Source organism: Perca flavescens, chromosome 1 (assembly GCF_004354835.1).
Source record: "Perca flavescens isolate YP-PL-M2 chromosome 1, PFLA_1.0, whole genome shotgun sequence".
Lineage (NCBI taxonomy): Eukaryota > Metazoa > Chordata > Actinopteri > Perciformes > Percidae > Perca > Perca flavescens.
In genome coordinates, this window is record NC_041331.1 from 11,555,494 (window position 1) to 11,578,580 (window position 23,087).

The 23,087-nt window shown below is 41.7% G+C and overlaps 1 protein-coding gene and 1 long non-coding RNA gene across 2 annotated transcripts; one reads left to right on the forward strand and one right to left on the reverse strand.

The window, feature by feature from the left end:
• The first annotated feature begins 3,084 nt into the window (after positions 1-3,084).
• uqcrfs1 (ubiquinol-cytochrome c reductase, Rieske iron-sulfur polypeptide 1) lies at positions 3,085-7,423 on the forward strand. Its single transcript, XM_028576970.1, has 2 exons — positions 3,085-3,383; positions 6,082-7,423. The coding sequence occupies exons 1-2, from the start codon at positions 3,173-3,175 to the stop codon at positions 6,690-6,692; spliced, it is 822 nt and encodes a 273-aa protein (XP_028432771.1). The 5' UTR covers positions 3,085-3,172; the 3' UTR covers positions 6,693-7,423.
• Positions 7,424-13,556: 6,133 nt separating this feature from the next.
• On the reverse strand, positions 13,557-14,825 carry LOC114559166 (uncharacterized). Its single transcript, XR_003693024.1, has 4 exons — positions 14,731-14,825; positions 14,477-14,561; positions 14,086-14,245; positions 13,557-13,628 (listed from the first exon to the last, which is right to left on the reverse strand). It is a non-coding gene; the product is annotated as an uncharacterized LOC114559166 (long non-coding RNA).
• Between the last annotated feature and the right edge of the window lie 8,262 nt (positions 14,826-23,087).

The window sequence follows — 23,087 nt, forward strand, 5'->3', positions numbered from 1 at the left end:
TACATGACCTTATCAAGGCTTCCCATCCCAATGTGAATGTGGTGCATTTCTTCAGCGATGGGCCATGCACACAATACAGGCAGAAAGGCAATTTCTATCTGTTTTCTACTAAGCTGCAGCAATGTGGGTTCCAATCAGGCACCTGGAACTTTTTTGAGGTAAGCCACGGCAAGGGTGCTCCAGATGGAGTTGGAGGCCTCCTCAAAAGGACTGCTGACAGATTTGTCTGCAATGGGAAAGACATACCGAATGCTGATCTCTTCTTCAACGCACTGGTGGATGTGCAGACCTCAGTAAAACTGTTCTACATAAGTGAGGATAATGTAGATGAAGCCCCAAAGAATATGCCAGACAGTCTCCCTGTGGTGCCGTCAACCATGCGCATTCACCAAGTAGTAACAGTTACCCAGGGGCATATCAGCTACCGCGACGTAAGCTGCCTTTGCACAACAAGACAGACCCTGGGGTGTCAATGTTACAATACTAAAACCTTTACCTTTGAGGTTCAGGCAACAGCACCCACAGTGGAGGATAACAGTCAGAACCTGACTGAAATTTCTTGGCAAAACTCTGACATCATTGGCCAGTGTTGTGCTCTAAAATATGATGATGACATGTATCCTGAAATTATTCAAGAGGTGACAGAAACTCATGTTGAAGTCAAATGTATGCACCGGATTGGAGTCAACCGCTTTTTCTGACCAACACGGGACGATGTCCTATGGTATTTGCATGATGATATCATCAGAATGATCCCTCCTCCAACTTTTGTGACCTCACGACGAGATCATGTGGAGATAGACAGAGACACGTGGTCCAAGATCTCAGAAATGTGAACTGTCTCAAATCAAAAGAAACACGAAAAGACAAATGATACTGGAAGATGAAATAGACTAAGAGTAGATGAGTTGGAAGGACTGTTTTGGGAATGAAATAAAAAGAAACACAAAGACAAAAAAACTGAAAGATGAAATAGACTAAAGGTCGTTTTACAGTCAACACAGCCAAGCTGGCACGCGCCAATGTGACGTCAAAATGACGTAGGATCTCGCTGGCGCACCAGGATGCGCGACAAAGGGGAAACATGAACGAGCATGAACGATGCTTGAGGGCAACTGGATGCCAGGACTCTCAGAGTAACTGCAAGTCTCTCTGGTAAACTTACTGGGTTAAGATGAGTTATTTCATGGCGAATGAAAGGCTTGATCTGACGAAGTAGGTCATTGAATCAAATCGAAGCATGTGTTTTTGTGTCATAAATCTTTAAAATGTTGGCTAAACTGTAGTACAATGATGGTGGAGATTTCTAGAGAGGTAAGCAGGGGCGGATCTACCGGGGTGGCATAGGGTGGCAAATGCCACCCTAAAAGAAAGCCTTGCCACCCCTGCTGCCACCCCAGTTGGCAGCAACAAATTAAAAGTTATGGCCAATTTGACCATTTACGAGCGTGAATCTCCAATGTCCGACTGCAGTCAGTCAAAAACTGTTTGCTTCCCCTCTCACACATCTGCCACTCATCTTCTTACCTTATTGCCTTTCCTGTGATAATGCCCCTTACTTCTATCATACTTCTATCTCCTACTAAGTGAGATCACATTGTATGGTCACCTCAAATGCAAGACATTGATTGCATGAGATTGAGTTTGTCTGTATGAGTTTGTAAATGGCAGCCTGCGTCCTTTTGTAATGTGTACATACTATTTCTCATCAAACTGTGATAACTGTGATTAAATTCAGTATATATACACATTTGCCATATGTTGCCACCTCTCAAAACTTCCTGCCCTCCTCTCGCCACCCCATAAATATTTTTCTAGATCCGCCCCTAGAGGTAAGTCTTACATAAGGACGTTGAATAACTCTAAATTCAGTGTAATTGTGATTTATGTTGAAAAAGTATTCATCCTTGATTATTTTATTCAACAGGATATCCATTATCCAGCTCAAAATTAATATTATTTTAATCAGTTAGACAGACAACCTCAAAATCCTTGGTAAATAGACTCAAGAACTTTCAAACAAATTTTTTATCTTTTTATCATTTTTATCAAATGTGTGGTACTTCATTTGTGTCTTTTATGACAGAACTTTTGTCTGTAACACAGTTGAGAAAATAATGAATCAAATATTTATTTTTATTTAAATATTTAAAAAGTAAATCAAGCTTAAGCTTGGCAACTTGTGAATTTAGACATTATGGGGGTATATTATGGATACCAACTTAATTATTTAGCAATAAAAGCACATTGATTTCTTCACTTCTTGTTGAAATGAAATGTACCCCTAATTATAGAATGACTCAGCTGTCCTTCTCAGTTTACAATTGATGAATTCTAATAGGGATGATTTAATGCTGGAAATTCAGCAAAGTTGATTTAGATTACATAGGTTAGGGGCGGAAGTAGGATTCTGCTGGGTACGAAAGAGCAGACAAAATAGCCAAAAAAGCAACCGGGATGAGAGATTTAATAAATGAACCTTTTGGTAAAGGAGAAGCTAAGGCGATGCTCAAGAAAGAAATAAAGAAGAAAAGGGACAGATGGGACAGGGATAACAGTGGAATAAAATATTATAGTGTGCATAAAACCAGTAATTTCACAGGGTGTGTTTAGAGGAAAACAGAAGGGAGGAGACAGCTTTAACTAGACTAAGGTTCGACCACACAGGATTATTGATAATAAAATGTTGTTTTTGCTAGGAAAAAGTTTTCAGATGAATGCTCTGGATGTAAAATTACAGAGAATGTGGAACATATGCTCATGCACTGTGGAAATTAGGCTATAAGGAAGAGAGGATAAGATTAGCTCAAAAGATTGGTGAGGCAAAAAGAATGGAACCTTGTGTGCAATCTGGGAACAACAGGACACACAGAAAGAGGTTGTGGAATATTTGAAGGAGGTAGGATTATAGCATATAATTTAGTGAGTTATGTTATGTTTCTTTTGTTTTGTTCTGATTAATAAATTAAGTAGTTATTTATACGCTGATAATGTAAAGTAGTCCAGGCACAATATCTCATTCTACATACTCCGGTACATTAGGTGGCGGTATGCACCTTATAAGTAATGGTTGCAACCCGCCATAAAACCAAAAGAAGAAAAAGCCGGTGACGTCAAGTCGTTGTCTTCCCATTAAAGCTAAGGTCGTTGCAGCCAGCAGTTCGCCGCAGATATGATGTCTCTCGCTGCCCGGTCAGGGGCTTTTTCCCCTTACATGCAGGCTACAGCTGTTGCTGTCGCTGGTCCCCTGAAAGCACTGGTACCCGGGGTTGTTGTAAAAGGAGAGAAGATTTTGTTGACCCCGAAAAAACCGTTCCTGTGCCGCGAATCGCTCAGCGGTCAAAGCCCAAAGACGGGGCCTGCTGTGACAGTTAGCATCAATGGTAAGTCTGTCATTGACTGCTAGCCTTAGCTGGCTAGCTAGCTAATTCAACTTTGTGTTTTACCGTGTGCATTGAAAGTTAACGTCAAATGCCATGCGCTTTGTGTGTGCTGGGAAATGATGACCAGTGCCATTCATCACTGTTAATTGCCAGCCAGTGAGTTGGCCGTAACTTAGTTAGCTTAGCTGACGTTAGCAGCAGGCTCTTCCAGGTTGATAGCTAGCATCATGTTAGCCCAGGTGGGTAAAGAGCGGCCTACAATTAAGGTCAACTTTAAGTATATAACGTTAACGTATTACGTTGCTCTTATTCCGTTTGTTTGAGTATGTGGGCATATTCGTGGGTCAGAACATGCACTATGGAGCCTGGACAGTCTGCCTGTATTGACTTTATCCAGTTCCGGTAACGTTTTCCGTTTTAAAGACACATTAGCCGGTGTCCTTATGTCACCCATATGACTGGTTTTGTAATCAGTGACGCTAACGTTACTGTGTAAGTGCAACGATAAAAGCGGATAATGATTTCACCGATTTTCATGTGGTCATGGCTGTAACCAGAGCAGATTACACTGGGCGCTAACGTCAAGGCAGCTTTGTTTCTATAACGTTAGCACACTTCAGCAACAAGGCTATTCACAGTGCTTTACATAAAATAATAAAGAGCAGTTAAAACAATTAAACATTTTAAAAACCGCTAAAATAGAATAAGACATTATGAAATACAATAATACAATTTTCAGTGTAAGAAATGGCATCGAAGTGAAAAGTTTTGAGCCTTGACTTAAAGCATGTTTAGTTGTGACTCTGGGCTGTGGATCATTTTTTTAACGATTCTGAATACAATTCTGATTCTTCCTTTCGATTCCTGTTCTTATCTATTCTCGATTCCGATTCTTTGAGGGGTGGAGTTGAAACGGGTCACATGCCAATTTTCACAAATAAGAGGAAAGTTTTATTTTGATTCATGGTGGTTTGCAGTTTTACAGCTTGTTCAATGCAAAATGAAGCCATACTAGAGCTCCGCTTACTGTGCTGCACGGCTGCAACACAAGCGCCTGGCTGCTACGGAAACCAAAACATGCACATATTAAATTTGGAACCTATGATCAGATTTGAAACCAAATCATCCAAACGATTCCGATGGAATTGTAATTTTTGAAACGATTCCGAGTAGGAGTCTGTTCTCGATGCCCAATCCTATGTCTGAATACATGAAACGGAATCTACAATCTATTTTTATTGTAGAAACTGCAAAATAGTAAAGTACATTTAAATTAAATAAATCCACATACAACTTGAACCCTGCTTCCTATAAGATTGCTGTATTAACACTACCTTGATCACAGGTAACGTTATCTTGTTATAGAAGAGTGGGCGACTGAACGTAGCTGTCAGCTTGATTCGGTGTTGTTTTGAATAGTGATTTGGCAGAAGCATTTCAGCGAGGCAAGACATCTTAAATCTAGGGTTTTAATCTTTGCTGTAAAAACCCGTCTTTCTCAACGGTCTGTAGCGGGACCCTAGGTAGATTGTTATTGCGTTCATAATGTTGCTTTGCTGCATGCCTGAGGGGACGGGTCTTAACGTTAGCGTGACTGAGTGAGGTTAGCACGACCGGCTTTTGAAAAAACAAAACTCGGATCAGCTCGGATTATTGTTTTAAAGTTACTACCATGAGTGAGAAGGGTACGGAGTAAACGGGTCCGTCAGTGTTTCCGCTACAGTTCCTGTAAAATATTTTCCTTGTTTATTGCGATAAAAATAATTGCTAGGCATAAAGAATAATATCAAGGATGTAGTTTTTTTTTTTTTTTTTTTTTTTTTTTTTTTTTTTTTATATAATTGAAATGTATGCTGCTACAGGCAGAATAGAGAGGCCAACATAATTAAATCAATGCACATAACATTGTGCCGATCTGAATTAAAATAGGCCTATTTATCATTTGCTGGGCAGAGGAAATAAAACAATACATTATAAAGTGCCGTCTAGAATCAAAATAATTGTCTTTCGTCTTCCTCAAGGCGACGTTGCTGCGCAGTTTTGATGCTGTTCTGCAGGGAGAAGCCTCTCTGTGCTGGCACACTGGAGACCGGTTTTACGCAAGCTACCCTGGCCAGTTTGACCCACTCTGGACAGATGTGTGCTCATTATGCAGTGTAATATATTTTATTTTATTGGATTATATTATGATCCAATTAATTGTATTAAATATGACCGTGATAAAAATGTTTTATTTAATTCAAGTAGCCTACTTGAACATAATTATTTTCTAGGGTTTAAAATGTATACATATTTGACATTTAATGGCACATTTTTTCCGCGTGCATGCTGCCGTGTTCATGAACCAGAACTTCGACAATAAATCAGTAAGTTGCTACTCAAAAAAGTTTTTCAAGGTTGGCAGGTCTGCACCGTTATAACGTTAAATTAAATATTCATAGCATTTGGGAAATTAATACCGGTATATGGTTTAAACAGGTATTTGGTAAGTTGTTTGCTCTCTAAAATTTCAGAAAATGGTAAAATGTGCATCAGTGTTTCCCAAAGCCCAAGATGATGTCCTCAAATGTCTTGTTTTGTCCACAACTCAAAGATATTCAGTTTATTGTCACAGAAGAGAGAAGAAACTAGAAAATATCCCCATAGATCATTAATAGAAGTATTATTGTAATGGGTATTGTTTTGTTTGTGTGTGCAGGCTGTGCAGCGGTGCGTTATGCCCACACAGACGTGCGGGTGCCGGACTTCTCTGACTACAGGCGCCCCGAGGTGCTGGACCCCAGCAAGTCGTCCCAGGACAGCAGCGAGGGGAGGAGGACCTTCTCCTACCTGGTGACGGGCGCCACCACCGTGGTGGGTGTCTACGCCGCCAAGACGGTGGTCTCTCAGTTTGTGTCTTCCATGAGCGCGTCGGCGGACGTCCTGGCCCTGTCCAAGATCGAGATCAAGCTGAGCGACATCCCCGAAGGCAAGAACATGACCTTCAAGTGGAGAGGCAAGCCGCTGTTCGTGCGCCACCGCACGGAGAAGGAGATCGCCACAGAAGCAGGCGTCAACCTGGCGGAGCTACGGGACCCGCAGCACGATAAGGACCGCGTGCAGAACCCCAGCTGGGTCATCGTGCTGGGCGTGTGCACGCATCTGGGCTGTGTGCCCATCGCCAACGCTGGCGAATTTGGAGGCTACTACTGCCCGTGCCACGGCTCGCACTACGACGCCTCGGGCCGCATCAGGAAAGGCCCCGCTCCCCTCAACCTGGAGGTTCCCTACTACGAGTTTCCAGATGACAGCACAGTGGTTGTGGGATAGAGAACGTGATCAAACAGCAGGTGTTACAGTGTTCACGTGTCAGTGCTGCTGCCAGCTGCAGCGGGAAACTTTGTCTCAGTGCCACAAGCCTCTCTAACAGTCCTCTCTATCTGCTGGAGTTCATGGAAGGTAATCTCTTTAACACAAGGACAGCAAAGCATTTGGAATGAATAGGTGAACACTCGGGCTGGGTAACCAATTCAATACTTTGGAGACAACGACCGAATTGCCTCTTAAAGTATTGAGTATGGAAAAATGCCTCGTCATTCAATACCTAAGGAGTAAATCTCATCAGAGTCAGTGAGCCAATCAGCACGCAGCATGCGTCTACCGAGATCTAATAATGTATGTGATTGTCTGTCTAACATTACACGTCGTAGAGACACGAAGGAAAACCTCTACGTTACACAGAGACGGCTCACGTAGTCGGCGCTGGAACATGAGATTTGTGCCGTAATGTTGCCGTTTCTTTTTGTTTCATGAAATTGTTCAGGAAGTGGTATAAAGTCACAGTATTGGTACTGGTACCGAAATGTTTTGAAGGATACCCAGCCCTAGTGAACACCAGGCAGAGTCCATCCTCTCTGGTTTCCTCGTGTCAGAATATCACATGAACGTGACCTAAACACCTGCTTGTCACTATTAACTTATAGTCCATCTAACCAGCCCAGAACAAATGTGTTCACGTCTGCTTAATAAATAAAGATTTGTATTTTATTTGAAAACGTGGATTCAGTGTTCAGCCTTTATTTGCTTGAATAATGCCATTGTGACTTCCTGTTGACCGACAGCTGGGCCACGTTCAGCCCCGACAAAACGTAGCAACATGTTTTTATTTTTTATTATTTGAAACGGGGGTGCCTTGAACACTCGCAAGTGCGCAAGCACTCTGCCTTTTTATTACCATGGGTTTACAGACACGTCTCTGCTAATTGGCTATCACCTGTGACACAGCCAATAAACGATAATCACACCCACCAAATGAGAGAGAAAACGCATTGCAAAGCAGTTTCACACAGTTTCGAGGAAACGTGGCATTCGCCGTTTTGCGATTGAAAGTGCCCCAGGGCTCCCATCACAGTTTATCCTGCAGTCCTGAGATCAGTGGCTCCGAGAGCTATGCTGAGGCTAAAGACAGGTACTGTGTCATTACCGCTTCAACACGCCGTTGTTCATTTCCCTCGGAGGAATCCCCTCCGTCATTAGTGGTGCAACGGACCATAGTTGATCCGTACGGATGAAAAGATGCAGGCAACGCAATTTTCTGTTCACGTGACTGGCGCATGTTAAGGCTGAATCCCATTTCTCTGTCTTACCCCTTCCCCTTTGTCTTACCCCTAGCCCTTGTCCCTCGAAACAGAGTGGTAAGGGCTAGGGGTGAAAACATAACCCTTTGAAATGAGACACCACTCGGTTACGGTCATCATACATCACACATACTTAAATCAGTTTGCAATAAATATTTTTATACACACTGCATGGTGTGTTGTATATCTGTTTCAGTTATCACTGTTTTTAATGTCATTGATGTTCAGAAACGCTTTAACAAAAAGCTGTCTTTATTGCCCAATAAAGTAAACCCAACAGGCAAAAAAATTATTTAAAAATATATTTTATTACAGAACCATTATCCACTATTTGAACCTTAACACATATAAATGGTACTCAAATGTATAAAGTAAAAAGACCACAAAAAAAAAACTATTCTGAAATTCCAGACCACAGTGTGATGCCTGTTGGCCAGTAATCCTTTCCCTCCAACCCCATTTTTTTCATGAGTGTCCTGTATCATAACCAACAACAATGAACGGGAATGAATTACAATTGATTACAATAATACAGTACCAATACAATAATGAATGGCTACAACATGAACGCAGAAACTGCTCGTTTTTAGCCCGAAAGTGGATCAGCTGCCGGGTTTTCTTTCCTGTGTGTGATACAGGACTGTATATCTAAAGCACGTATGGATGTCTCCAAAGCAAGTAGTGTTATGCACTGATCTCAAACGAAATTCGCTGCTAATTGAGTTTAGTTAAAACTGTAGACATGCATGGAGTCCATTCAAGGCAGAGACTGTTGTGCAAATCAGCAATGTAGCGTTAGCGTAGCAAACTAGCGATTTTTAAAAACGTTTCAATTAAGAACTTTGTTGCAAATGTATACGTACAGGACTGTGTAGAGCACAAAAGTCTTAATTTTTAAATCAATTCTTTAAGCCGAAAATACTTGCATGTATGGGTATGGGTTGATCTGGCCGCCATTGTTTCCGTTTCCGTTTTATTCTGGGTACCCCTCGGTTTCAAGTAAGCTCGGGACCTTGCTTGGTTTTAAGGGGTATCTACCCCTTCCCCTTAGCCCTACCCCCTCAATCAAAACTAGCAAAACTAAGGGGAAGGGGTAAAATAGAGAAATGAGATTCAGCCTAAAACCCGGTGCTAATATGGCACCGATGCCTAAACAACCGGTATCTACAGTCCACAGTCCAATCTTTCAGTGCCACTTGAATGCCTGTGCTGCTCTCTGGTGCTCTGAAACCGACGTTAGAGGCAACAGAAACATCGCTGCACGTCACGCTAGTTAACCCTAACGTTACACTTGGCAGCAGGGAACGTTGATGTTAGCCTACCGTTAGCTAGTAGCTGGATTAAACACGGTTAAAATGCTGACAGCTAAACGGTGTAAAAGTGTGACTGTAATTCACTGTGAGGAATCCGACACCGGGATGTACCACAGTCTGTCGCTAAAGCTATGAGCTAAAAAACACAAACTAGCACTTGGTCACCGTTGTCGCAGAAAATCGGTTATACTCAGCATGGCATCAACAAATTACGGTAAAAGTTATGGCCAATTTGACAATTTACGAGCGTGCGTCTCCAATGTCCGACTACAGTGAATGCAGCATAAGATGACGCCAGAGCGGAGAGAGCCTGTTTTGTTTGGAAATGAGTGGCGCAAAGCGAGGGAGCCAGGAGTCGCGATGAATGGAGACACAGGAGGAAAGAGGTCAAAACGGATTAACATCTATCAAGAAATGAAATTCTAACGAAGGCACAGTTCTAGCATAGTTGCGATGCTGATTTTGAGATGATAAAAATCAGTTTGAAGAACGTCATTTCACCAACTATACAATGTTACTTAGGGTCTGAAGTTTGTTCTGTGTAAAGTAGGCTTCAAAATCTAATATTGATTCAACGTCTGTCAAGGAAAACGTTACTTTGAATCTTACAGAAAGGAAGAGGAAAGGTAGCATATTCAGTTTTTGTCTCCAAAGAGAAAGGCGAGAGAAATAGAAAATGAACAAGTGAGCAAGGTAGACGGAGAAGATGAGGTGGAAGGAGAGAGAGAAGAGGTGGAAGGAGAGAGAAAATGGCAACAGAAACGTGACAGAGACAGAATACAAGGCCAAGGCGACCAGGGACAGGAGGAGGTGGGAGAAGACCACAGCGGTGAAGATATGGAGGGAGAGCATCACCAAGATGAGGAGGGAGAAAGCCAGAGACAAGAGAACGTGCAGGGCTCAGACAGAGAAAGGGAAAGCAGAGGGCCTGGGTCATCACCAACCATCTCCAGTCAAGCTGGTCCACAAGGTATGGAAATTGTTGATGCATAGTATACTAAGTTAGATATGAATAAGAACAACAAATGACAAAGATTAAATATGAATAATTAGGGAAAGTTGTCAGTGTGAAAGTGTGATGAGATGGGGAGATGAGTTTTTATATTTTGTGTAGAATGTATTTTAGATCTATTGCTCAGATTAAATATAAAAAAAAAAAAAAAAAAATATATATATATATATATATATATATATATATATATATATATATATATATATAAAAAAAAAAAATAAACAAATTAACCTAAAAATACTCTCCCAGGCTAAAATGTTAGTGTGTGTTAACACAGTCTGATGGTTATAACTAATCAATGACAGTTCCTAATTTTGTACAAATGCTGCCTGCAACGCTGCCTCTCTGACACAGTCGAAAACATTTTGCTTCCCCTCTCACACATCTGCCTCTCATCACCTGTGTCTTACCTTAATGCCTTTCCTGTGATAATGCCCCTTACTTCTATCATACTTCTATATCCCCTATTAAGTGAGATCACATTGTACGGTCACTTATTCCTAATATGAACTGTTCCACATGAAACCTCAAATGCAGGACATTGATTGCATGAGATTAAGTTTGTCTGTATGAGTTTGTAAATGGCAGCCTGTGCCCTTTTGTAGTGTGTATATACTATTTCTCATCAAACTGTGATAACTGATTAAATTCAGTAAATATACGTCTGACATATGTTGCCACCCCTCAAAAATTCCTGCCCCCCTCTCGCCACCCCATAAATATTTTTCTAGATCCGCCCCTGATAAGAAGTGACCCATACAATGTGCCAAACATAATGTGCCACATGAAGAGACAATGCAGCATATGACAGTAGTAACAGCTGAGAAGATTTGGGTCTGTGGTGACCAGGTCCACCTCACACAAACTTCTTCTCCCATTCTCTCTATTTACTTACACACACACACACACGGCACCGAGTGGGGCTCTCCAATGCTCGGAGGCGAGCCGTGGCCGGTTCGGAGCCCTACCGCTAGCGGAGATGCGACAGCGAGGACCGGTTCCACGGCTTGGTCAGCGACATGAACTCGTAGCGGCCGGTGAAGCTTTCGAGCACCGGGCTTCCACCGCTGCGAACGGGGTTTTTAGCTTTAGGAGAAGGCATTTTATCTATTAATCCTACCGACGGAGACACTTTGGCGTTAGGTAGTTGACCCGCGGTGGTGAATTGTCTGCAGTTCTGGGAGGGTTGTTGCCGTGTTCTGAGAGAGCCTCGGCCCAATTTAACCCCTGTTTATAGCCTATACATTTATGTACCGGTACATATATATATATACGTATACGTATAATGTCCCGCTGGGCAGCAACTTAAAAAAAGTGAAGTGTTGTGATCGCAGCGCGCTGGGACGAATGTCCGCATGTGCCCAATAGAAACGAGGCAGCCAGCCAGGCACGGAACAAAACACTCCATGGCAACGCTGCTGTAACTTTCACTCATTGAGGAACTCTGCTTGCATGAAGCCCGGCCGATGTCCCGCCCCCGAGAGCCATATACCCCACCGTGATTGGTAGGTTTGTTCAGCTCCGCACACAACACTGTAAAGTACCGTATATATCAAACTCGCGGGCCGCACTAACATTAAACTTTCATATTAAGGCGGGGGCCACAAACTATTGTCCCACGGGCCGCAATTGGCCCGCGGGCCGCGAGTTTGAGACCCTCGGTGTAGGCTAACAGTTTAATGTTAGTATTTGCACCTATGAGGAAAAAAAAAAAAAAGGGCAACCCTTAGTTATAGATTTATTGGTGACATCATTGTCCATCTATTACCTATCTGTTATTTAACAGGCCAAAGCAGACGCTTTTGTCCAAAGTATATGACTGATTCGTCCATTTTCTTTTGCGATGTAGCTACATAACAGTTGACGCCATTTTGTGGTTATATTTGGCAAAAATTTACGTTATACAACATGTGCAAGTAAGCATGTTACACACTGAAAAATACTGGGCTGAAAACAACCCAAATTGGGTTATTCCCAACCCAGTCCCTGGTTCAATATAGGACAGAACACATGCTGGGTTGATTTGACTTTTTGAGTTGGGTTAAAATTTTAACCCAGTATAAGGGTTGCTTCGCCTAACCAAAATATGGGTCATTCTGACACCAATGTTGGGTTAATGCTACTCATTACTGGGTCAGGCCCACCAGCCCAAATATTGAGTTAAATTGACCCCCTTGTTGGGTTGATATTTGACCCATTCATTTAGTTATTCTTTATTCTATGAAATTACTATATTTTTAATAATAATAATAATAATAATAATAATAATAATAATAATAGACCGTGCATACACTTAATTAATGTCACTGATTTTATTGAATATTTAATTTATTCATTTAACTTTCTGTTGGTGTGAAACGGGAACCAATCAGCAGGCGTGTTCCTGTAACAGCAGTTCTTTGTTAGTTCTTCAGCAAATGTTCAAAAGGTTTAAAATCTGTAAAAAACTGCTGCTAGGCAACAAACAACTAAATTATTCATTTAGCATTTTACACAATCATCATCATGAAGTCACAACAATAACTAAAGACGCCGGCCGTCTCTTCAGACTTGTCGCTGTGCCAATATAACATCACGACTGCTCATTCATCAAGCTGTAGGCTAAACACAACTAAGCCCAACAATAAACATTTAATATTTAATTTACTCATTTAACTTAAAAACTGGAAAAACAATCCCAATTACAATAAGAATTATTAACAATAAAGAGAGAGAGAGAGGGAGGGAGAGAGAGAGAGAGAGAGAGAGAGAATTCCCTTATCGCATGAGTGTAGTGAGTAGCTTATGGCTCGAAAAATGCACAAATCCAAATATACAAATCTAAGGGTTACGTTGATGTTATAGTTTCTACCTTGAGAGAAAGACTGTCTGCATGTGAAGCTTCCCCTCCCACTGGGCCACATGAAGAAGCTTCTCGCTGAACCTCCTCCAGGTCACAAACATTTTGTCTGATGCCTCTTTATAAAGGACTTCGAAGTCCTGCGCAATCTGAGACGGGGGAGATGTAGAATAATTACATCATATATTATCAAAATAATAAACTCAGAGAGAGAGAGTGTGTGTGTGTGTCTGTGTCTGTGTTTGTGAGAGACAGAGAAGATCAAGTGATAGAGAGAGAATGAATTTAAGTGTGAGTTTTGTGTTTCTGCCCCAGTCTGACCCATACAAATTGTAAGACTGACAAAAAAGATTTGAGGGGCACTTAGGTACATACCATGTAGTTTTCTAAATGGTTTGCTCGGCGCCGAGTTATGCCTCAGCCATTCAGTCATCTCCTCCGCTCTCTCCTGGGGTATGGGTGAGGCTGCAAAGAATCAAGACCAGATCAAAGAATTATATGAAAATGAAATTATATTAAATGAAAAAACAAAGAGCCCAGCACATTTATTTTTAAAGTTCTTTTTTTGTTGTTTTTTGCCTTTAATCAGATAGGACAGTAGAGAATGATAGGTAGCAAGTGAGTGGAGAAACGTTCCGGATAGGAGCCCGGGTTAGGATCTGTGTTGTCGGAGTGGTAAGCTGGTGCCCTAACCACTAGGCCAGCTAGGGCCCCCAGCACATTTTCTAATAAGAAAATTACATTTAAGACAGAGGTGTAGTGGTAAAATAAGAGGTAACTAAACTAAAAATTATGTGGCCATGGTATGGTTATTCTCATTGTTCCAATCACTCCACTCACCAAATATAGCTAGTCAAAAAATAGTCTACCAGCAACACAGTTATGTCAAACAAATGAGATGTATGTGTGTGTGCGTGTGCACCTGGAATAGAAGTAGGACGTGATTGTAATTGTGAGACCGAGTCCTCTCCTACTTGTTGAGGACGATTCGTGGCCCTTCACCTTTTCCGTATGTTGCGCAGCCTTTCCTCCAAGAAGCCAGTTGATGGCATGGCCTTCCTGCCCTTGGCAAACCATGAGTTCTTCACAAGGAAAAAATAAAACACAATTAGCCTCTTAATTGTTAATGAGCTCAGCTATCACATACCTATGAACAGGGTTGGAAAAGATTACTGGTTACAATGATCATTATTTACAGCTATTTTTAACATATACGTCATAGGGTCCGTGTTGAACTTATTTATTAGTTTAGATCTTGGATCTCAAACTTAACACTGATCCAAAATATAACAAAATAAAATTGAGGTCCTCACCCTGCCAGTGTCAGAGGAATCCCTGAGACATGGAAATGTCTGGATCAAGGAATTAGCCAGGGCAATTTTTGTGTTGGTTGAGGGTCTGTTCAAAATAAATTTCACGAGTTGTTATAATACTTACAACACAAAACAACACATCTGAAAAGGTTTGAAAAGGGGAAAGCAAATGTTCATCTACTTACAATATGAATTGCTAAATGTCAAGTTGAAAATGAGGTATTAAAGAATGTCATTGACATAAATGTACTTACGTTTCCCCAAATTTCAATTTGCTCTAAATGTTGGATCTCATTGACAATGGGCCGCAATACAGCATCAATCCCGTACCGTTTTGCGTCTGATGATTTGTAAACTGCTAATAGAAATAGTGACCGCAAATTAGACAGTAGGTCACTTGGCAGGCTTTTGATTGCAAAGTATATAAATCCTAATTTATGTGTGCCTGTTTTTGAACCTAATGGATTGACAGTTTCACAGTCGTAGGCATATATTATAAGAGGGATGGAAAACTCACTTGAGAAGAGAGGATGACTTCTACAGTACTCGCCATCGTATAGATCCTGCAGTGCATCCCTCTTTCGATGCTGCCAATCAAGTATAGAATTCATAATTCCAGGTATTCCAAGCAACTTTGTTAGAAGGGGATATATATATATATATATATATATATAATTCCTGTCTCAAATGTGAGGAAAATGCACTAAATATGAAGGAAGTGAGCTAAATGTTGAAAATGTATCAGCTAAAAAATTGTAACCAAACTTTTACATTCGGCACCCCATAGTCCCGTTATGGAAATAACGATTATTATTATATATATTATAACTAACAACTAGCAAGCTCATGTTTTTGTCGAAGACAGAGGTAGTTTTCTAAAAAATGAGAAATGACAAACCTTAAGCCTTTCCAAAAGTGTTCTCCCGCCTCGGAGGAAAAGAAAAAGACCGTTAAAGGAGGAACCCAAACTTGAATGTAACCAAACCACTGGGTTAAAATGATCATTGGTTGGGTTATTCAGATCAAGGCACAGTCCAAAACCTTTAAGCCAACTACTGGGTTACTAAAAGTAACCCAATATGGGTTGAATATACATAATACAGGGTTAAACAGCCTCAACCCAGTGGTTGGGTTAATAAAATAACCCAGTATTTTTTAGTGTGTATCTTTACCAATGCTTATTTTCAGCTAGCTTAAATGATATATGCATTAACTTAATCTGGCGTACTGGAGTTATATTTTAAAATAAATAAATACTATGCAAAATGACCAAATAATTAATGTATTTCTTGCCTGTGTGGCAGCATGAAAGTGGACAGAACAGAGGAGATTGTGGTCTAAGTGGAATTTGAGGAATGATATTACCTCCTAATTGCAATGTTATCGATACGATGAAGGACACACAGGTACGTATAAAATTTAGCCAGAGACGAGGTTCAATTTAAAAAGATCTTTTTTTTTTATTTAAATAATTTTCATTATTATTCATTTTCATTCATACCTTAGGGAAGGGAAAGGGGGGAAATTATAATTGCTGCTGAGGCTTACCAGTGGAGGAGAAAGGGGGTCACAGGGTAGTTAGGGACTCTCCCTACAGGATCCAAGGGAGAGTCACCCTTGAACACACACACACACACACACACACACACACACACACACACACACACACAGCAAAGAAAACGGGGTGGACAACACAGCACACAGGAAGGGGATACCACCACCCAGACACCAGCACCTTCGGCTCTTAGCAACTGAAACAGGGACAAAAAGGGACACACACATGATTAAGGGGGATTCACTCAACAGAAAGAAAATCAATATATGAAATTATGATGAAAAGAACAAACTGGAAGAAGCTTAAAGGTGCAATATGTAATACTGACAGTAGTGTTTAAAATAGTTACTGCAGAAAAAATTCAAAATACTGGAGAGAGTCGTCTCCCCAGCCCCCTCCTCCCCAGACTTGAATTCACGGAGGTTGCCAGGCTGAGACCACAGCATCCACAACAATGTTGCTAGACGCTTGTCTCACATAGCCAGACATTACTTCACAGCAAAGCGGAGTAGCTAACATTAGATGCTGGCTATATTGACAGTCACAGAAGCCCGTGCCCACGCGGAGCTCTGTACCCAACTGACAGACACCCTTTTTTGGATTAGAATTACGGTAGGAACTGTGGCAGGGTTAGCTCAGTAGTAGATCAGGTGCATACTGAGAGGTTTATCCCTCCATGCAGAGGTCCAGGGTTCGAATCTGACCTGTGACAATTTCCTGCATGTCTCCCGTTTCTCACCTAGATGTTTTGTCAAAAATGAAAGGAAAAAAGAAAAGCCCAAAAAATAATCTTAAAGAAAAAAACGTAAGAATTACAGTAGGTACCACTAAAAACACTAACTTACCTTGCCGTCCTCTCCACCCGACTGAATAGACTTTATTTACAACTGAACACACTTTATTTGCTTCGAATTACGGCAACAATCGCTATACACACTGCAAACTCACGGCCCTCTCTTTCCGATTTAATGCCCCCCTCTCTTGTCAGCTACAGCTGCTAAACAGGCTACACATAAACAGCTGCCTGGCCAGAACCCACCATTTTCGGGAAGACTGGCTAAAAGACACAATACATTAGTTGAACGCAATCTTACTGTACGTACACACCGCCGCCGACTTGAGCTTCTAAAGTTACCGGAAGTCATTCATTTTCAATGGAAGCTGGCTTCTCTCAGTTGGAAGGAGCGGCAACTCTGTCGGCGTTGCACAATCCGTTCTGCGCATGTGCAAGATGTTCGCGCATGCGCTGTGGTATGAGGATTTACGACACTACCCGATCTGTTCCCACACTAGCCTCCACCGGGAAGCTAACGTTAGTTTAGCTAATAGCTAATTTGGCTAACCGCTAGCTGATTGTAGCGGTCTGCCGTCTGTCAGCCTCCACAGTTAAGCTAACGTTAGTTTAGCTAACAGCTAATTCGGCTAACCGCTAGCTGAGACAGCATGTAAACTTTAAAAGAACCTCAAAATAAAACTTGAAAACAAATGTTAACATATGTAACAGCTGTTACGTCAGTTCTACTTTACTTGTGCTCATTTAAAATACAATCACTCAATACTTGTCTTTATTGTTACTGTAAAGTCTTAATTTTGCTGTAGCCTGCTTTTCCCATTATGTTTGACTTAACGTTATTTTTAGACTGAATCTAGCTGTCCGTTCTGCCTGCACAATCCGTTCTGCGCATGCGTTATTTGTTGGCTAGCGGTTAGCCGAATTAGCTGTTAGCTAAACTAACGTTAGCTTGGGTGGAGGCTAGCGTGGAACAGATCGGGCAGGTCGTAAAACAGTATTATCATGTGCGCATGCGTGAACATCTTGCGCATGCGCAGAACGGATTGTGCAGGTGGAACGGATCGGGTACTGACAGCGGTTCAGCGGCAAGTAGCGGCAATGACGTTGTTTGCATATAGGGACCAGTTACAAAAGAACGAGACATGGGATAAAATTGCTGGGATAGTTGGTGTCTCCGGTGAGTTGTGCGTGCTGATGATTTATATTATTTTTAAATAGGAGGGAAATAATTGCACAATAATGAGCAGTGCACCGTAGCATGCTAGTCTTCCTTGCTTGATGTGAATGGTACGATCTGTTTGCAGATCATTTTACCCTTATTAAATGAGCAAAAGTAATTAAAAGTAGAAGAAGCATTTTAGTGCAATGCACTTACAAACGGTTTATGGTTACAACATCTGGCCCCCATAATTTTTTCGCCGTTTGTCAAGTCCATTCTGCGGTGCATTTTAGATTTAAACCGTTTCTGATAGAGACTTAAATTTGTCTCTGTCTTGCCAGCAATATAAACTCGCTATCCCCCCAAATGCATGCCAGCCTCATATGATTAAAAACTTGATATATTGATATAGTGCAGTAATTGCTATGGATTTTTAATTTTCTGTAAGTAATTCTGAAAGATAAATAACGTTAATCATGCTATTTCCTTGATTGATGGATAACAAATATTGTCACCCTAGATGACAGTGGACTGTGATAATGCCAGCCTCAAAGCATAGTATAGCAACTCTGATAAAGTTAAGCTTACAAGAGAGAAACGTAGGTCTTCATGTAAAGAAGCTGCTCTGTGATGTGATGTTGAATAGTCACATTGCTTATGGTTTTTTTCTGTTGTCTCTTCACTAGCTGAGGATTGCAAAAAGAAATGGAAGAGCTTGAGGGACATGTTCAGGAAGAAAAGAAAAGGAAAAAGATAGGCGAAGGAGTGGCGCGGGTGCAAGCAGTGCCCGGCCATGGCGGTACAGTGCGGTCATGGGCTTCCTCAACCCTTTCATGGAGGACCGACCAACGTCCAGTAATATTGGGGAAGGGGAAGCCCTAGATGACAGTGGACAATGGCTAGAGGACAGTGACTACGTTTACATGCAGCCAATAACCCGTTCAAAACCGGAATATTAGCAATAACCCGGTCGCGCACGGCCATGTAAACACCGTCAAAAACACGAATATGCTCATATTCCGGTTTTTAAAAACCCCTTTTCTAACCCAAAATTTTGGTCATGTAAACGCGTATCGGCATATCCCCATCAAAAGGAACATTGATTTGTGTTCTGCGCACGTTCTATTCGCAAGGAATCTTGGTCTTTTGAGTAGAGGAACTTCTTGTATGCGCCAGAAAACATAGTTATAATAATAATTATATACCATAATAATATAGTTATATATATGTCAATGCAGAAAACCGGCGCGCAATATACCGGAAGTAAACAAGAAGTAGAGGTAAACATGGCGAGATGCAGCACAGCACCACACTTTTGGAGTGAGGAGGAAACCAATTTCTTTATTAGTGTGGTGAAAACCATGAATATAATGTCTTTTGTTGACGGCAGAAAGTACCGAGATAGTGAGATTTATAAGAAGGTGACGAAAAGTTTTTTTAGTTATTGCGTCTTAAGGTTGTCCGTACGTCCAGACGCTAACCGTGCGTCGCCGTTTACATCGGGATATTGCCAATTGATTACAAATTCCATGTATACAGGAGTAACTCTCTCTGCTCACGCATGTAAACGGGTTATTCCGAATGTTTCAGAAACCCGAATAGTGACCTTAACCCGACAATAACCCGAAAAATTGACAGCTTGTAAACGTAGTCACAGATAATGCCATGGCCGGGCACAGTCAGGCACCAGAGCAGACCCCAGAGCTTCAGGCATCAGACAACACACATGTGCAGAGAGCAAGCCAGCCCGCCCCGAGAAGGAAGAGGCCCCACACCTCTGACTTTGAGGAGAGACTGCTGTTGCACACAGCCCATTTGAGGCTGTGTGCAACAGACCGGGACCTGTCCCCAACCCTTCTCCTCCTCCTCCACCTTTTCCTGGGGATATTGATAGCTATTTTTTTTAAAAGCCGGCCGGAAGACTTCAAAACCCTGTCTTTGAGAACAAGGCAGGATCTCAAGTTTGAGATGCACCGCCTGGTGTATGAGGCAAAGTGTCGTGAGGTTGACCCTTGGGGTGAGAGGAACGGGGTGCAGCTGACAGCACTGCGAGGGTAACAAGCTTACTAACACCCCTCATAGTGCTGTCAGCTGCACCCTGTTCTCTCTCCCTCACATGCACGCGCACACACACATTATCATTCACACAGGAAGTTCAGTGAGGCTGCCCCTTGTTCTCTCTCCCTCAAAAATGTAAATGTTTTAGTCACATTTAAATTAATTATTTGCATCTCTTCGTTCTGAAATGACAACTGACAGTGGCAGAGACAAAAAGGGGTTTTAAAGTTTGACAGCGTGGATAGATAAATCCATCCAACATCTGGTTGTGAACGCTCACCCAGTAGAAGTCAGAAAGAGAGAGAGAAAAGTTCTGTTCATGTTTTCTTCTGGTGTTATCGCTATTTACTGATGAGTTAATAAACTAAGATTGTAATAACATTTATTTTTTTCAATAAATATAATAATATCAATAATATATTATATAATAATATAATATTTTCAACATTCATGGTTGTGTGTTTCATATTATTTTGAAATCCATGTTAACACCTATTGCATTGTGAGTAAAAAGGAATACAGAGAGAGCCAACGTGACTGCAGAGGAAAAATGTATGGCCTCAAACAAAGATTTTGCACGGCCCAAGAGGCACACACGGTAATTGTGCTTTGGTATTTCAGCCTTGTCATATTTGTGTTTAATATTTGTTGTAATTTCTTTACATTCAATGCACTTTCTGTACTGTGGTGACGCTAACATGGTGGGGCCTGTCTAGATAAGGCTAGTTAAGTTTTTTTTCAACATTTTTGACGCCTTTTTGTTTGTTTTTGCTTTTTCCAACGTTTTAAATTGTAAAATTATTCTTCTACACATTTTCAGCGCTTACTTTGACGTCCCCTATTTTCTGATATAAAACAAAAACAGGTCACATTGACCCGATTTTCAATTGCATTTTTCAGTCCACTCTGTACTGTAGTGACGCTAACATTGTGGGGCCCCTATAGTTACGTTTTTTTCGAGATTGTAAAATGACTGAAAGAAGTATATTTGACTCCTTGTATTTTATGTGTTTATTTTTTTTGTAGTGCATGGCCTTATTTAATTGGACCAGTGTAATTACAAGGCTTATACTCCTGGTTGGCAGTGGACAGCTCCCTCGGTGGAGAAATAGGAGGTATATGTCTCCTGGACACAGATGGCCTCCCGTGCGGAGTTGTTGCTGCCCACTCGGGTTACTGCCTGTAGGCCAGCAACTTCCGTGTCTGCAGCTGGTGGTGGTCCTGCACGACTTACAGTTGCCCTGGTTGGCGTCTTGGAGGTCCTCCTCAGGAAATTATGCAGGACACAGGTAGCCTTCACACAGGCGTCCACATTTGCAGGGCTGATCCCAATGACTCCTCTGTACATACGCCATTGAGACATGAGAATACCAAAGGTATTCTCAACAATAATCCTTGCGTGTGACAGCCTGAAGTTGAATACTCTGCGCCTGCCAGAGTGGTTGGAGCCAGGAAAAGGTCACATGAGGTTAGGGCGCAGTGGGAAGGCCTCATCAGCAACAAAGATGTGTGGCTGCGGTCCTAGATGCTCAGCTCCCGGCAGCAGAGCATCCTGTGGCAGGCCAAGAGTCCGAAGGTGGAGTTGGCCAGGACACCACCGTCACTTGTCCTCCCGTAGATGCCCACATCCACTACCCTAAAGCAGTATTGGGCATCTACCACTGCCAGAAGCACAACTGAATAAGTCCCCCAAGAGACTTAATCACCACATGTTTCCCATCAATGGATCCAAGGCAGTTGGGGAAAGCCCACCGCTGGTAAAACCCCTTTGCGATGCTCAGCCAGTCCTCAGTGGTGGGCACTGGCATGTACTCCTCCACCATGGAGTCCCAAATTGCCCTGCAGACCTGGGGGACAATGTTGGCCACAGTGCTCACTCCCGTGTGATAGCTGGCAGCAATAGTGCGATAGGAGTCCCCTGTGGACAAGAACCGCAGGCAAATAGCCAGATGCTCAGCAGGACATATTGCACGGCGGTAATTGGTGCTAGTCATCATCAATGTTAGTTTAAATGTTTATTATCAGTAAAAAGACATTTTTGACAACCTGAGGCTGAGTCATTGAAATAGAAAATGTAAATTCTCAAATTTTTCCGTTGCTTTTGCACAAAGTTGCTTTTGTAATGTTGAATATTATGTTTTTATTGCGAAAAAACAAACGGGGCAACAATCTAAACAAATAATAATTGCCTAAATAATTAATATGTAATACAAAAAAGGTTGAAAGAAAAAAAGCACAGCATCCACAGTGAAGGGTTTTAATCCAGTGTACTATTCAAAAGCCTTTCCAGCTGCGCTTAAGACGCGCTAGCTGTAGGCTAACAATTCTTAACGTCGTTCTGAGCACCACCTGGCATCTAATAAACACCACCAGGAGCTCATTAGACACCTGGTGGCATTTTGATAATCAACTCCACCCTGTAGTTTTCACAGCCAATACATTTGAACTCTAATCACCCAATCAGTAAAGAAGAAGGTCAGGCCACACTAATCAAGCACTGATCTCCTTTGCTGTTTGTTTGAGAAGTCTAAAGAAAATCCCAAGGATGCACTTGGGTGTACTTTACGTTTACATTTTATTTATTATTTATTCTCATTTTTTTCTTTGTGTGTTCAAATGTGTGAAGTAGTGGTAGTTATACCATTTATAAAGCATTCATTCATTCATTTTTGCTTGTTGACTTGGCTAAAACAATTTGACTGCTGTTGCTCTAACATTCCTGAAGGTGGCAGTAGAGGACTATATAAATCAGAGCCGTATATTAGAGAGAGTTTGGCCAACGAGGGAATCGAATGTTCTGAGCTATCCCATTATGCGATTGGTTCCGTGGTGGTGACGTGTTTCGTGGACTCCATGTTGGATACCAACATCATCTGATTCCCATTGACATAAAAAAATGACATAAATCACTGAAAAAATGCCCAACTGTTGCGCGTTTGGCTGCAATGAAAGACAGGGAAGCGGCAAAAGATTTCACAAGTCCCCCCTCCCCAACACTGCTTTCGAAATGAATGAAGTTTGAAGTTAGCCATGCCTTATGCTAGCA